At 37.6% G+C, this 16,550-nt stretch overlaps 1 protein-coding gene across 2 annotated transcripts in view; it reads right to left on the bottom strand.

Moving 5' to 3' along the window:
* The window catches only part of DSCAM (DS cell adhesion molecule), a 159,782-nt gene that overhangs the window by 119,161 nt on the left and 24,071 nt on the right, over nucleotides 1-16,550 (bottom strand). For both annotated transcript variants that reach the window (XM_072398307.1, XM_072398308.1), the window contains 5 exons: nucleotides 6,692-6,891; nucleotides 5,558-5,654; nucleotides 4,734-4,862; nucleotides 3,256-3,423; nucleotides 240-310 (listed from right to left, as the gene is read on the bottom strand). In XM_072398307.1, coding sequence (XP_072254408.1) covers nucleotides 240-310; nucleotides 3,256-3,423; nucleotides 4,734-4,862; nucleotides 5,558-5,654; nucleotides 6,692-6,891 — 665 coding nt within the window. The remainder of the gene's footprint in view (nucleotides 1-239; nucleotides 311-3,255; nucleotides 3,424-4,733; nucleotides 4,863-5,557; nucleotides 5,655-6,691; nucleotides 6,892-16,550) is intronic.

The following is a 16,550-nucleotide window of genomic DNA, read 5'->3' as shown; positions in this document are numbered from 1 at the left end:
AAGTCCATCAAGTTCAACCACTAGGGAAATAAACATATCCCAGTTGGTCCAGAGAAAGGCAAAAAAAAAAACCCTGGTTCAATTTGCTCAAACAGGAAAAAAAATATTTCAGGTAAAAGTAGTTACCTTGGTTTATAATATAATCGGTTTATAATCGAGTATATTCATATATTTATAAAAAAAATGCATAATTGTGTACAAACTAAATGTTTAAAAACAAATATTGTGTCTTCACGTACCTTCCAGGTAACCCTGATACTCTGTGAGGAGACGGGATCGAGTTGGACTTCCTGAGGTGGACCGTCAGGAGCTGATATAATAAAAAATTATTATTTTAAAAAAATATACCTGAACCTCAACCTCACACAAGGCTGTATTCACCATAACGGTAGTCCTAGACCAGTGCCTAGGGCAGCCAGGTGATGCCAGGTAACAGGAGCAGCACCAAGCCCGAATTAATTGCCATTATTTTAGAATCATACTTCAGAATATGAGCACATAAACATTAGAATATACTTTTATGCTATGATATCACAAATGGTAATGTATTTACCTTCCTACCAAGCACATCTGCAAGGAGTTTGGATATTAACTAGTAATGGACCAAATCTGCACGGTTTTCAGTCGTTCCCCAATCCCATTGTCTGGTGGCTGTCAGTGGAAGCTGTCAAATGTTCTAGCTTTATATTTAAATTTTGAAAAAAAAGTCCAATGACTACACAAAAATATTAACAAACTCCTCATACCCACTGTGAAACATGGTGGTGTAAAGGTGATGATTTGTGCTTGTGTTGCAGCCACAGAACCTGGGTACCTTGCAGTTGTTGAATTGACCATGAACTTCTCTGTATACTAAAACTGTTCTAGAGTCAAAGGTGAGGCCATCTGTATGACAGCTATGACAGCTCAACATGGCTGAAATTGGGTCATGTAACAGGACAATTATCTCAAGCAAACAAGGAAATCTACAGATTAGCTGAAAAAGAAAAGAATCAAGTTGCAACAGCCCGATTAAAATACAGACCCCTGCCTGATTGAAATGGTGGGACCTTAACACGGTTCTGCATAAAGCCCAGAGATCTGAAGCAATATTGCTGTACTTTGCTTTTCTCATGACTATATATTTCTGACAAAAAAAGTAGTCCCCAGGTTACTTACGAGATAGGGAATGTGGGTTTGTTCTTAAGTTGAGTTTGTACGTAAGTTGGAACATGTTCATCATTTTAATAAATGCAATTAGGACAGATGTTTGTCTCAACATAATATTAGGCAGCGTGATGTCAGTTACTGTATAAAATCCTCACTGTGAGTTAATCACAAAACAAAGCAAAAAAAAAAACTTTATGGAGCCTAGACATTCATTAATGTCTGGAGCAAGCTGTGCTTTGATATGCAAAAAGTAACAACTGCAAAGTTTGTCTTGGTCATTAAAGAGTTACAAGAGGCTGCAGAACAGCAAGACTTCTTCTGCAAGTCATGCAAACTGCCCTCCCCCTCCTATCAAGCCTCTGTCCTGCACACCAGTGAGCAGAGAAGTCCCTTTGTATCCAGGAGTCATCTGTATGTATGTTAAATCAGGGACTACCTGTAAGAGGTAGTATTAGGGTTAGGCCATGTGTGAACGTGATGGACTTTCACAACGGCAGGTCACAGTGTGATTACTATATTCCAAGGCTAATTTAGGGGGAAAGTCAATAAACCTACAATTATGTTTTATGAAATGGACAGGCAAACTGAATGCCCAGAGAAATCCACACAAACACAGGGAGAAGATAAAATTCCATACAGATAGTGTCCTGGCAAGATTGAAGCTTAGGACCCTGGCGCTGCAGGACCATAGTATTAACCCCTAAACCACAGCAAACTGTGAGCACTTACAATCACTGGCCACTAGAGGTCACTAAAGTCCTAGTAAAACAAAATGCATACACTGCATAGGCAGCTTCGCACTTTTACAAATTCCATACATTTTATTTCTTAAAATTACATTTTATTAATTTATTTATTTGTGACTAGTGTGCAAATATGCAATGAGGCTTTGTCCATCCTTAAAAAAAAATGTGTGGCATATTTGTTCATTTATGCACAGGGCCACTATGGGGCAGGGGTACTTCCGTAATGGGCCCAAAACAAAAGGGCTTGACTTTTGCAAAGCTGAAACTTTTACACCTGGACAAGGGGGGCCAGAAAGTTTACCTAGTATGAGGCTCAGAAATTTCTGATGGTGGCTTTTATGCATTTCAAGATGTGGCTATTGAAATAAATGGTAGAAAAACATGTACCATGTCATTCTTTGTGTTTTACATACACCATGGGAAATATTTATTCTAATAATCTATTCTAACAGAATCTATACAACATTAAGATTTGTTCAGACTGACACTTTTTTAATCTATTATGCCTCACTTGTAATCTAATGTTATTTGGCTAATAAACTGTAATACCACATAAGTGAACTAGGTGGCAGTGTTGCACAGAGCACAATATTAATACTGATAATAATATGTACAAGGAGTTTGCTAGAAAGGAAATTGTCCTTGTACCCTTTGTTATCGCTACTCATTATAATTTTGAAACTGTAATTATACAGCGCTGTACATTAAATAGGAGTTACAAATAACAGACTGATAGAAACAATGACACAGGAGGAGATATCTTGGGAAATGGTTGCACTCAATATTATGGTACATAGTATAGCACTAAGTTAGTAAAAAGGAAAACACATTTTGAGCTGATTCTAGTCTAAATATAAAGAACAATTAAAACCATACAGTTATTTGTGTATTTTTACACATTCAGCCCATTCTAGAATAAATAGAATAAGAATAAATGTATAATGATGCCGTCTATAAATTCAAAATTTATCTCAAAGGGGTTAATGGCAGTCAGAAATATTATGACATTCTCCATGTGTTCATGACCCACACATGTAATAAATGGCATGCTGCCTATTTATGGGTGTCAGTGGACATGGTGTCATATATATACCAATTTTAGTTACAGTGCCACCTACTGGTGCAACCCAGTGTTACAAGAGGACATCTGAATACAACATACCTATATATAATTTCTGAATTGTACTGTTTGGTATGTCATCGCAGGATTTCATTGTTAATTACTAGACAGCTGTGGAAGTCGAGGAACCCTCTAACTGTCATCACAAGGACCATAAACTAAATGTGATGTTTGTATCTTTCCCGATCGCCCAAACCTAATAAACTCATATAGCAATGGACAGAGATTTTCAGACTCTACCTGCTTCCTCCGTGGTGATGGTGAGCTCATTGCTGGCTTCGCTTTTGCCAATGTGATTTTTTGCATACATGCGGATGTTGTAGGTGGAAGAGGGATGAAGGTCAATAATGGTGGCCTGGTTTAGCTGAGGGGAGACATCTTTGGTTCTCTGAACTGAATCCCATGAATCTTGTCAAAAACAACAAAGAAATACAATTAATTAATTGTTATAATAGCAAAAAATAAACAAAAGTCCAAAAAATAATTAATAGGAAGGCAAATATCCATCAATTCACTGTTAACATCTTTCAGTTACCCAATTGCTGCTAACAGCAATCAAATTGTAATGCAAACCTTGGAAAATTGGGGAAGCTGCAGGAAGACTCGGAAATCTATGAAGATAAATTAGTCACATATGGGTCAGGTTAAAATGTGTGCCTGCCGATTCTGAGTCTGTAATTGGGTGTTTCCAATTTAGTTTGACTTCTTTTTTTCTATTTAACACCTTTGGGTTCCCTTAACAGAGGCAAGGTAATTTCATTACATCTAATGTTGCATTTTGCAGATTTTTAATATAGTAAGTGACATCATAAAAATAGGAGGAGTCAGGGTCCTGTATCAGAAGGAGGAGGAGTTGTCCACTTTCCACCCTCTTTGTGAACTGCTGCCCCTCCTGGCAGAATGTGATATAATTCTTACTATAATTTTACACTTAGGACAGGATGAAAAACAAAGAATAAATTACAAATTTAAACAACTCCTGACCTCCCAGCTAGCCCGAAATTGGCAGAAACGAACATTTTTACTCTGGTGTAAAACTGATATTGGATAGAAGCTTGAGAAAACAAACTGCACATAGTGAAGAAATTCTGCCGAGCCAAAGCAAAAATCTATATAATGACTATTTCTGTTTCTATAGTAACAAATAGAGAATTTCAGACGAGAAGGACAGAGGTTAATAAAAGAGGCGGATGCTACAGGTCACAAACATACAAACAGAATTGCAATACTAAGAAATGTAGCTACTACATATAATGCATAGTAACAGCCAGCATGCATTATGGGTATTTACTAAAAAAACAGATATTCTAAGCAAAGGGAACATATCTCTAGCATTAGAAAACATTACCATGGATTTTACTCTTACTCATTCGATCCAAAACTAAGAAATAACTTGCTTTAGGTTTCATTTGAAAGCAAGGAAGGGATCCTAGGGCGTGGAGGGGGAAGGTGTCCAGTTATAAGCACATGGGTCTGCTTTAAATGTGCATTTACTGGGTTGCATGAAAATCTACATTTCGTTTTTTGCTTTCGAGTTATATTTTTCATCATTTACCATCCCAAATCCATTTATAGAAGAATATTCACTACAATATGGCATTGGTATGGGATCTGAAAAGCTGAGTGTTATGGATCAAATCTGATCAGAATTGATGAATGTATTATCAGTGTAGATAAAAACTATTATGTTGGGGAAACCAAGCATTTTTTTCCAATACCTGATTTGTTCTTGCATTCAATATCATAGCCTGTGATCGGACTGTTGCCATCAAATCCCATTGTCCAGCGCAGGGCAATACTCCGAGCTCTTACTTCCCGGATTTCGATTTCTGGAGGATCTGGAGGCTCTAATAAACAGGAAAAAAAAGAACACAAATTAGAGTAACTCTGTGCAAATGCATTGATGGCTTGTTGAAGAGGACATACTCTATGTGTGTTTTGAATATAGAAAGACAAAAATAGTTCAATTAGGGGAACATCCTACATGTAGTGTCCCCTGCCTTTTAACCCATACACCTGAGAATCAGAAAGGACCCATTCACTAATATGTGCTGCAGAAACATACATGCTACTAGCACACTAAAAATAAATGCACCTTTGCAATGGCATGCCAATACATTTTAGTGCCATTAAGAATATATTAGACCACAATAAACAAATGTGTGGTATGCATGTTACTATGTGTTGCATGAAATCACATATTCCCACTGACTACCAAAAACCTTAAAGCAAACCTGGATTTTCTCCATGCAATGCAATGCAACTTATTTTCCTTCCATCCCTATTTCTCTGACCAACTTCTGGGAGTGATAAAAGCATGAAGCTCTGCTTTACCAGGCTGTGTTTGGGTATCTAAACAGATCTGCCATTGGACTTGTTTTTTTTTGGAGTTCTATTTTGTGTTGTGATGGCACATGAACTACAGGATGAAAAGTAGTTATGGTGGCAGGACTCATCAGTGCAGTAATAGGAAGGCTTGGCACCCTGATTGGTCCCGTCCTCTCTGATATCACTTCCCCCATAGTGGCCATGTGTAATGTACCTTGTACTGTGAGCTGAATGATTCCTCGGTCTTCCCCAAAGGAATTGATGGCATGACATGAGAAGAAGCCAGAATCCTCTCGCACAGTGGGCACAATCTGTAGTGAATAGTAAAACAGTAAGCAAAATACACAACCAAAACACATAGATTGGAACTATTTAAGCCAACAAAAAGTTTGTACAGCAATGTCCCCTCCACCTCCCATCCCTTCACATATCACATAATGTTGTGAAAAGCTTATTTACAGAACTCAATAGCTCAAGGTAACATTTACATAGAGGGCTGAACGAGTCAAAGAAGTGGCTTATGCCTTATTGGATGGCTCTTTCCAAAAGTTTCAATTTAGATCTCAATCATGGCTAGGAAAGAAGTTTATTTGTCTGCACTTTTTCCTCAGCCTACTCATGGTGTCCTGGGGATACTTTCTTGTGTATTTTTATGTATGTAGTGTGAAAAAGTAGTTGCAAATCAAAAAGTGAAAAGAATCTTCCAAGTGCACCAAAGACAGCATTTCCTTAGAGAAGTGTAACAATAGAACCCACACCAAATGCTTATTTCTGTCTGTGCCCTTTTGCGGTTTTTCCCTCACTATCCATCTTGTACAATCAGTGTCATGTTGAGGGAGATTACCAATGGCTGTAGCCACTTCCATCTATGTCTGTGTGGCAGATAGCTGTGTTTTAGGGGCCCCACCTGTCAGCAAATTCTTATTGGCCCCTCAATTCCCTGCCTAATCAAGTGAGGGTTATATGATAGTCAAACCCTACTCCACAGCAAATGAGAAGAGGGGGCACAGTAACATGACCAGTAAGATGTTCATACTGCGCTACGGCCTTTTGCAATGGGTGCAGCCTGAGCTGGTCCTGCATTGTATGTGATGGTGTTGTCCAGAGGGATTATAAAAAGAAGAGGAAAAACAGAGGTTCAGGAGAACCGGACATCAAATTGGATCTGGTGGGGAGAGCACAAAGCTCTGCAATAAGTCAATATTTTGTGTTATATAATGTGAATATCCACAGTTAGGCTGAGCCATGAAGTTTTGTTTTGTTTTTTTTGTCATCCATTCCATCACACCAAATTTTTAGGGAACAAAATTATTGCTGAAATATGTTTTTATCTGAAAATGTTATGTACCTGAAGCACGGAGAGCACTTCATCTCCCACCTCCTTTGTGGACACCAAATATCGAGACATTTCTGGCACATTGATCATGCGATCTTCCTTTTCCCAACGAACAATAATTGGCTTTTCACCATGTGCTGTGCAATTCATTTCCTTGTTCTGACCTTGTGTAGCCAATGTTGTATTGGGGTAGGAGATTATCCTCGCAGGAACTGCAAGCCAAAAAACAAGGAATCAGTTATTTAAAGTGTAGCTTGTGGAGCTTTCATGAAGGCAATCATGTAACCCAAGTTCCTGAATTTATAGCTCCGTTATGAGCTCAGATCCAGTTTGTAATAGAGAAAAAGAATAATGTTCAATAAACATACATCATGAGCAATTTCCTAATTATAGCATTTACCCCAAAGTAAATGGACATTGAGAGAGTGAGATATTGGAGTAAACATCAGACAAGGATTGGAACAGGCAACTGGTGAGAATCAAATGGATTTACCAATGGATACACATACATTGTTAAAAGAAGAAGTAAAGAGCACCGTTGTGTAGCACAGCAGGGCAGGAGGCAGATTCTGAGGATTTAATGGGCAAATATATTATGGCTTTGTTCAGTCCATTGAGTGAATATCTAAGATATTTTACAAATGAGTTAAGAGTTGATCGAAATGGTTATTGGTGACCATTTTGGGTCAGAATAGTAACAAACAAATGCTCTACACACAGGCTGCTTGTCTACAACTAATCATCCTGTTTTATTGGTGGGGGAGCCATTGCAGTGGTGTATGGAATAGTCATCATTAGAGGCTAGTCATGTGATCCCCAGTGGTGGATAGCTAAATGATGTTGTTGGATACATTCACTGATGCCAGCTGTTACCACTCCAACCACAGCTCCACTGTGTAGTAGCTTGCAGCATCCCCAGCCTCCCTTTAGTCATATGCACCCTGTCCATTGCTGCATCCCCAGCACACTCTACACTGCTGGAGGGGATTATTATGTCCTGCAATCAATGATCAGATTTGTTCTTGGTCAATATCTTGTCCTTCTATTGTCAGTGAGTCCTATTTAAGCCTCTTTATTTCTCGGTTCTGTTTGCTGGATCTTCAACGTGTTATCTGTGACTTTACCCAGCTGTTCTCTACTCAAATGACTTTCCGGATACCTGTCCTTGGCCTGACCTCAACCCTACTTCTTCTTTCCATCTGCCCTGACTTTAGACCGACTTAACTTTGATTCTTGCTTGCTGCCTTACCCAACCTCAGAACGTCTCAAACTTGATCCTCATTTGCTCCCAACTCTATTAACAAAATATACTGACCTTGAATCACGACAAGCCTACCTGTTACCTGAGCTCCTGCTGTCCCTATATGAAAGCTGTCTGTTATGCTGACCCCTAGTGGTGAGAGCCTGGGGGCCAGGACCTGCTGTTCTCCCTGCAGCAAAGTAGTCCGATGACCACCAGGTTACCAGCACATCACATCTTGCAGGGTGCTCCGGAAAAGATCAGGGGAGACTTACACTCCAGGCTGCTTGTAATCCTGCGTCACCTGCCAGGGGACGTAGCCCTAACATCAGCTCATGAATTATCCTCTCCAGCAACAAAAATCTAGCATCTATATAGACCTTAAATCACAAGCGATTGGATAGTTAAGTATATATTATTCTATTTGCATGGGGCACCCATGTTCAAATGTGAGTAAGGTAAAAAAAAATAACTATAATTAAAAAATGAAAGCAAAACCAATTCTATACCTAAACAATAAAAATTATATTTATATTACATTTCTAAAATAAGAAAAATGGGAATAAAGATAAAATAATCACCCTTTGTGAATTGAGCCTTTTATCTTGGGGATAGGGATCATGTATTGGTTAGGATGTAATACAATTCTGAATGGTACGTGATAGGACAATGGAGTCTTCTTGAATCAAATTATTATTTTCCAGCCTCTTTGGCTTCACAGAATTCATCTATTTTAAAACAAATTAATTAAGAACGCTTCTTGAAAATGCTAATGACTGCTGGCGTGACCTTTTCACATGTCACAAATGGACATCCTGGGATGTGACAAAATGTCAACAAGCAGCTTATAAATGCAAAAATAATGCAATCTTTATTTATTGGTAATTCAGAAAGAGAATGAACAGAGGTAAACACTACACTTAGCTCAAATATATTACATTATTTTGGATTATACTCAGAAGGATTTTTCTCATTCATATCATTATCAGAGATTGGGTTGCGTTTAGCCTACCAATGTAATGTGGCCAATCACTGATATCAATAGGTAATGAGGAGCAAATCTTAGAAATATCTGCAACTTCTTCAAGGTAGAACAACTTGTTACACAAATGATTCAATTTATTTTTTCTTATATTTAGCTTTTTGTGAATGAAGGAACTTCTCAAAAGAAGTGTTGCCATATCTATAACTCACACTCCAATTTAGCATACAAGCACTCCTCCTCTTTTTCAGCATGACATAGATTAGCAATATTGATAAATGAAATTTAAATGTAACTTTTTGCAAAAAACTGTGGAGAAATATACATTTCTTCGATGCACAGGATTAGCGGAGCACAAAGTCATTAAAGCATAGAGGTGGTTGGAGCATAGAGCTCAAATGAGCGTAGAAGGTCACTGAAGCACACATGAGGCATGTGGCTTGAATGCTTGCACTGACATTTAGGACTCCCTGCATGCATTTTCCCTGCATGATGAAACGCTTTAATCACTTTCTACCCAATTGCATGACAAGGTTCCAGTTTTTTTTTAATGATTTCTATTAAATCACAATTATTACTTAAAGGGCCATTCATATTTATTGCTATGAACAGTAACACATAGAAGATATGTTACAATGTTACAAATGGCACCCCAATACCATAAGGCAATGAACCTAATTTGTAGCACACTGAACATATGGCAACACACAGTAAAAGCTGTGGTGCATTGCATTTCAATAAATGTGATTTTTTATTGCATGTTTGGATGCATGGCCAACCCAATTATTTTTTAATTACCTTAATGCAATTCACAATAACAATCATGCTCTAAAGCACCACATATCAAGACCTAAACAGGCTTTCAATATATTGAATGTATTTTAATCCATACTATTGATTGATTGACATTTTTAATGGCAGTTTGGCCTTGTTTTTCAGTTGTATTAGTGATCAAATTGCAAAGCGAATATCCAGCATTAGACCTAAGAGACAATCTTATTTGGTTGGCAGCAGCTTTTCCATCTGCACCCAGCTATGAATCTCTGCAACTGCCAAATGCAACTTTCTTGCAATAAAAATTCATTGTCTTGCAGTTTTGTGCTTTACTGGCATTTTTTACATGTTTATATATAGTCTACAGAACAAAAGCAGGTAGGAATCTGCACTTAAGTTTGTTAAACCTCTGTGTACAAACACAGGTACAGATGATTTATTTTTGGAGTTAGGCTTTAGCTCTAACTAGATGGGATTTACTCAGATTCCACCAGCAGCCAGTTCAGGTTTCTTGTCATGTGTGATTTACCGGCTCATTAGGTGGTCACGTGTTCACAGGGCGATAGACAATGAAAGTGGATGACTACTCCACACTTCACTCCATGTGGCTGGGCCCCGAATAATTACTAGATAAAGCGTATTCATTATTTTCCAGATGCTTGTACCAACTGAACATTTTTCACAGGTGCAGCCAGGATCTTAGCTGCTAAACACAGCTAAACCTTAACTGGGCAATGCTGACTTTGCCATGTAATACTTTCTATAAAATTCAGTCTGTACCTATTTTGTATACATTACACAGCAGTCTGTATCTTACTGTTTGGGGTTTTGGTTGCCTTGTCCCCCAACCACCACCACAAATTTTTGCTAAATCATATAGTCTACTCTTGCCCAACCTGCAGCCCCTTGGCACTTGGCATTTCTGCATTGTTTTTTCCCTAATGCCCTGCAACAAGTGGTAATCATCTTTTCTTTTTGCTCCACTTTAATTTACTGATCTCAACCTTCATAATGTCATACTAAAAAAAGGGTAATTCATTTTTTATAGTGGTCAGATCGCTGTACCTAATTACCCTAAACTTTCGAGCATTTAGAAACTCCATTAATTTATTGGAAAAGTGGCCATCACTATGTTTGACATAGGCACCTCTGATCTCCAATGTAACCCGTTGTTTACCATTCTCCAGATGGTGACGTCTGTGTGGCAAATTAAATATACTGATAAGGCATGATAAATGTAGTGATCACTAAAAATGGTAATCTACAAAAATTGTGCTTAAAAGTGGTGATCTCTTCAAATGATCTCTAATTAGATAAATGGGTGAATAGAAGAATGCCAGAATATAAATAATACCTTTTTGCATGCAAACAGGGTTTTGCACTTTAATAAATGAGCACTTGTGCCTTCTGAAGCATATCCCCCAATAAGTTCTGTGTCATGTCCACACTCTCTGACCATTTCTTGTAGTAAGCAGGTAGACTTTGAATATATCCCGCTGCATGTCTGCAGTCTGACAGCTTTCTGTATCATTACTTGGACTCAATATTGAGTGTGATCATTTTGGTGATGTAATAGGGGGCAATAGAGTCCATCCGTCACATAAATTTGACCACCACTGGTATAGTCACCAGTTAAACACTCTCTACTTCCTCATGTTCTGTAAATTTTTTCATTTGTACCCTTGTAGTAAAAAAAAAAAACTTTCTTTATAGAGTTAGAAAGCCTATTGTCACTTGCTTTTTCTCTTACAAAAAATACTTGAAAAACATTTTTGTAACCTGCCAAGCGAGGAATAAACTACATTAGATTTCACTCTGAAACTTTCACAGTGAGTTGATGCTGCCTGTGGATTCTGTTAAGTTAGGAAATTGCCATACTGTCCATATATACTGAGTTTAAAGAGGCTTACTGACTGTGTAATGCTTTATTTGAGCAGTGATACTCTTCTTCCATCTTATAACAATTTCCTTTTCTATGCATTTGCTTAAGTCCTGGCTGCACATCATTGCACAGGACGGGCTTCCTGAAAGCAATAAAGGTAGACTATGCCTGGTCGGCATTGGCACCTTTAATCTTCACCTGGGGCATATGATGGGATGTAGATGACAACTCAGAAAGAATATTGGGAATCAGTTTTCAATTCATGACCAAGATTGACTGAAAAGGGACATTTATGCCAATCACCAGCTGTATTTTACTGAAAGTCGTAGATATTGGAGTTTAGATGCTATTTTTTAAATTATATTACCATGGTATAACATATAAAACAATGTATAGATTTGAATAAATATTTAGATTGATTCAAACAATTTTGTGTTATAATTTACTGTAGGGAGGTTGGATAAAAACAATCTAATGAGGAAAAAAGTAAAAGTGATTTATATTGTGAGGATGAATTACTCCACACTGCCTATATCTAGAAATGTAAGTGATGACTTGTTTAAAGGGTATTTACTGCTGGTTAATAATGTAAGTATAAACTGTACCTAATACAAATAGGAATATTTGAGTGTTCATAGCATGGTAACAGTTCAATTTATTTATCAATCTTGTTGAAAGTAAATGAGCTGCTACTTAATATACATGAATTTTATATTAATTACAAACCTTTTAGTTCTCATCCTTTGCAGCTCTTTGATGCAGTTACTGTGATAGTCGGACATGTGTTTTGATCTCACACGATGATGCAAGGTGCTACAGGTGAAGTGACAGCATCTCCAATGCTGGGTTTGGCAGTACCACCACCTTGATCTGATTTGATGCGTCAGGGTGAGGGCTGTGAGCGTTTAGGGTTTATATCTTATTTACACTATTTCAGGTTACATTATGGCAAAAAATGGGTTGATTGATCCAGCTTGGCATAAGAGAATTTCAATCATAACACACAATTAGCATTCCTCTATTTAAAGTAGCCAGATTTACTGTACAAAGAAACAGAGAAAAGTGAAGGCAGGAAAAACAAGAGCTCCATAAAATCTACCATTTTTTTTTGTTTCCATTTTTTTTTGTCTGAGGATCCATCAATGTTTATTTTAAGGCATCGTGCACATGTCAGAAGATTCTGGTCCGATTATCACTTCAGGGCTAGTATTGGACGAGAATCTGGCGTGTGTACAGCGGTCACCCGACGTCCTTCATGTATCCGTCCTGGCAGATCCATGAACAACGAACGACTGCAATGAAGTCAAGTGAAGTGAAGGGGAGAGAGCGAAACGAGGTGCCACTTACTTCTTCTCCCCCGCTCACCCCTCCGTGGAACGGGAATGGTGCTGTATGTACAGCTCTCATTCATGAATCTTTCAATCTTTGGTTGTTGGAAAGGATCATGAAAGATCCTTTCCAAACACAAAACTCTAACGTGTGTACATAGCTGTAGCACATTTACTTATTGTTAACTGGCTCCTCCCACTGCTGGAAATCTGTTATAAGCATTGACTACTCTTTTGGTAAAATTATATTTAGTTGTTTTTAAACTTGGTTAAGCTTCGTACTTTGAGGTCTTATCCTCATGTTCTTGTTCTTAGCAGTAAATTACAAATACTTCCCTCTTGAACCATACTTGTAAAGTGCAGTCCTTTTGAGACCTTTGAATTAGTGAAAACATATAAAAATTTGGATATGAATTTGGCCATTAGCACTAAATTAGGTATCCTGGGAATCCAGAATCCAAGAAACCAGAAATTAAAAATCACAAGCAGTATAAAAACACAACTTAAAAATGTAGGGAGCTATCTAAAATGAAAAGCAGATATTGGTATGAAAGTGATAAGTTTTCCTCAATGTCTGACCACTAACCTTCATATTCTTCCATTTCACTTCATTCTATCAGAACCCCTTAAAAATAATAGGTATGGAGGAGCACTTCAGCACAGACCTGATCAGCCAACCACCAGGTGTGAACACTCCTGTGCAGACCATGTGTAAGCTCCATCGCTGGCCAACACACCAAAATTAGATTTGGGGCCCCTTCAGCTCAATAAAATGGCTTCGGAACATGGAAGAAATAAGTATTGCGGTCCTAAACATGATAACTGGTAAAAGAGGTTAGAGGAGAAAATAATGCACATTGGGGGGAAAGGGGATAAAAGGGCATTTACCACTCCTGGATCCCTAACATGATAATTCATTACCACACTACTCAGGAGGGGTAAAGGGGATCAGGGAGGGAAAAATGCACATGTTGGGGGTAAAACATCATGCACCACTCCTTGAAGTGTTGAATGCCAAAGCCTATTTTAGAAGTCACAACATTAAAAGAATAGTAAATGTAGAAAACCAGTACCACTGGATAAATGAGTATAATTTGCCTCTACTTTTAGCAGAACGTTTTAACAGCTCCCCTTTTCTCATCAGTTGTCCCTCTTTTTGGTTGGATGTCTACACCTCTTTAAAAAGTGTATTATTCAACTATTAAAAAACAGAAACTTGCACTAAACCTTTGTGCAGCCTCTTAATTATTCCATTTTAGGCAAATATTAGGGTAACAGAGGTCAAAATGATAGAAAAAAAGTTTTGGTTATAAAGTGTTGATTTACCTAATACTATATTTGCATTTTTTATAGTCCGCTCCACAGGGGTGTGTCATTTGTCTACATAACTTAAGCTAAAAAAGGTTGGGAGGTGTGTTGAATGCTTTGAATATACCGGGAAACAATAACAAATATGCTTTATGAATCCTGCACATGATTTGTCAGCAAACGGAAAGCATCTAGAGTCATTCTACTATTTAAACATTTATAAATAAAAAAAATTGTACCTTTATTATTCTCCTTTCATGTCACATATTTAAACCAGATTTAAGAGCATGTTTCCAGCAGCCATATAAATCAATATACTTTGGCGTTAATAGCCCTGTTGTAGTCATTAAAATATCTGGCAGAGTGTTTCAAACATTCATTTGGCAGACAGCGCTCATTCATTCAGGCCAGGCAGACATATGGCTCATATATTAACCAATATTTCATGGACTATTCAGTCTGTAAATCTGGCAACTTGTGCAGCTTTCCAGCAAAGGGGATAACTTTACCCAAAGATAATGGTTTATTATATTGCAGGAAAAAAAACCCTCCACAGATGCCTGTAATCTGTTAGAGCTAAACTCCGGCTCATTATACCAAGGCTTCAATTCATTAAAGACAATTACTTGCCATAAAATTGCTGTGTAAAATACTTTAAATGATCAGACCGTAACAATAAGAGCCTGACCTTTAGAAAGGTCAAAGTTGTTATTTTGCTGGGTTATTTTTTTTTAGAAAATGTCATTTGTAACAGTGTCCGCCTACTAAAGCCGCCCAAGGCAATTTCTCTACTAGCACGTATTTTGGCCTAAATAAAAATTATCCAACAAAATCCATTGTTCAGAGAGATTTTTGAGCACAGGTTAATATATCACAGGATGAATATAGTTGCTTACTGAATGACATTTGGTTTGCAAAAGCACTGCATATCATAATATAAATAAATATAAATCGACATTTTCAAAATTCTTGTTTTCATTATTTTTTTGCTACTGATCTTATTTATCTTTTTGCAACCTATTTGCGGCCATTACCATTACCACTACATTTCTCAGGATGGTTTGCTGATGGTGACCACGGTGAAACAGTCAATGCAATGGAATGTTTGTATGTTAAAATGGCCAAATAAAAACCTATGTGATAGGTTGACAACATAGTAGTATACAGAAAAAACAACAAATTTGCAAAGCAGTGGGTGCAGTGGCACAATATGCATACAGCCAATGTTAATAGAGTGGATACCACTATTAGCTATTTGATGGACACCCTGGTGTTTGCCTCATACTATGACTGCATATTACAAATAATTAAAAAATATGCAGACAATGGTTGGGAGATTCAACGTCATTCCAAGTAAAAGATTGCATGTGATTGGACTGACTCTGCTCCTCCCAAGGTACTTTTTTCATTTATTCAGTAACATAAATAGACCTATAATATCTGGAATTCCCTTTATAAAATGGAAACTCCCAATGTGTGGCACTAAGGGTTTGATCTACTGAACATACGTAATAATGCCCTATATAACTTGATCTGTTGAAATACATCACAATGGCTCATAGGTTAGCACTCTGGCCTTTGCAGCGCTGAGTCCCAGGTTCAAATCTCAGCCAGTACATTATCTGCATGGAGTTTGCAAGTTCTCCCTGTGCTTAGGTTGGTTTCTTCCGGGTACTCTGATTTCCACCCATATTCCAAAAACATGCAGTTAGGTTAATGGCTTCCCCCCAAAATTGATCCTAGATTGTATTAAAACATATAACTATGATAGGGACATTAGATTGTGAGCTCCTTTGAGGGACAGCTAATGACATGACTACGGATTTGTAAAGTGCTGTGTAATATGTTGGCGCTAATCAATAGCCCAATGCCTGTTTCTATTTCATAAACCCATATAGATTTTTAGTCTGAAGAGGCTTTCAAAAGTAGTCATTGCCTCAGCATACTAATCAAACTCCAATGCATCAAAGAAGGTGTAAGTAGCATTTTTGGCAGTGCACCATTGTCAAAGTTTGTTGAGTTACCATACAGAATGAATGGCACTGTATCACACCATTGATTATTTTGGGCCCAAACTGTTTTTTAACCTCTCCACAAAAAATGAACAAACCACAGAGGTAACTTGTTCCACAGACCACTTTGATGTGGTCAGTTACCCTGCACTATTAATTTAGAAAGAGGAAGACTAGCTGTGGTTTAGCAGAACATTGAAATATTTGTGAACCTCTGAAGTATAGTGGAAATATGATGGAACCATAACACATATTTCCTTCAGAATTTCTACTAGGGATACTAACATATTTGTGAACCTCTGAAATACGGTTTTTGAACAAAGAACCCAATTGAAGTGAATATAA

This window comes from Pyxicephalus adspersus, chromosome 1 (assembly GCF_032062135.1).
Source record: "Pyxicephalus adspersus chromosome 1, UCB_Pads_2.0, whole genome shotgun sequence".
NCBI lineage: Eukaryota > Metazoa > Chordata > Amphibia > Anura > Pyxicephalidae > Pyxicephalus > Pyxicephalus adspersus.
The sequence above is the reverse complement of the archived record's forward strand: the minus strand, read 5'-3'. Positions and strand labels throughout refer to the sequence as shown.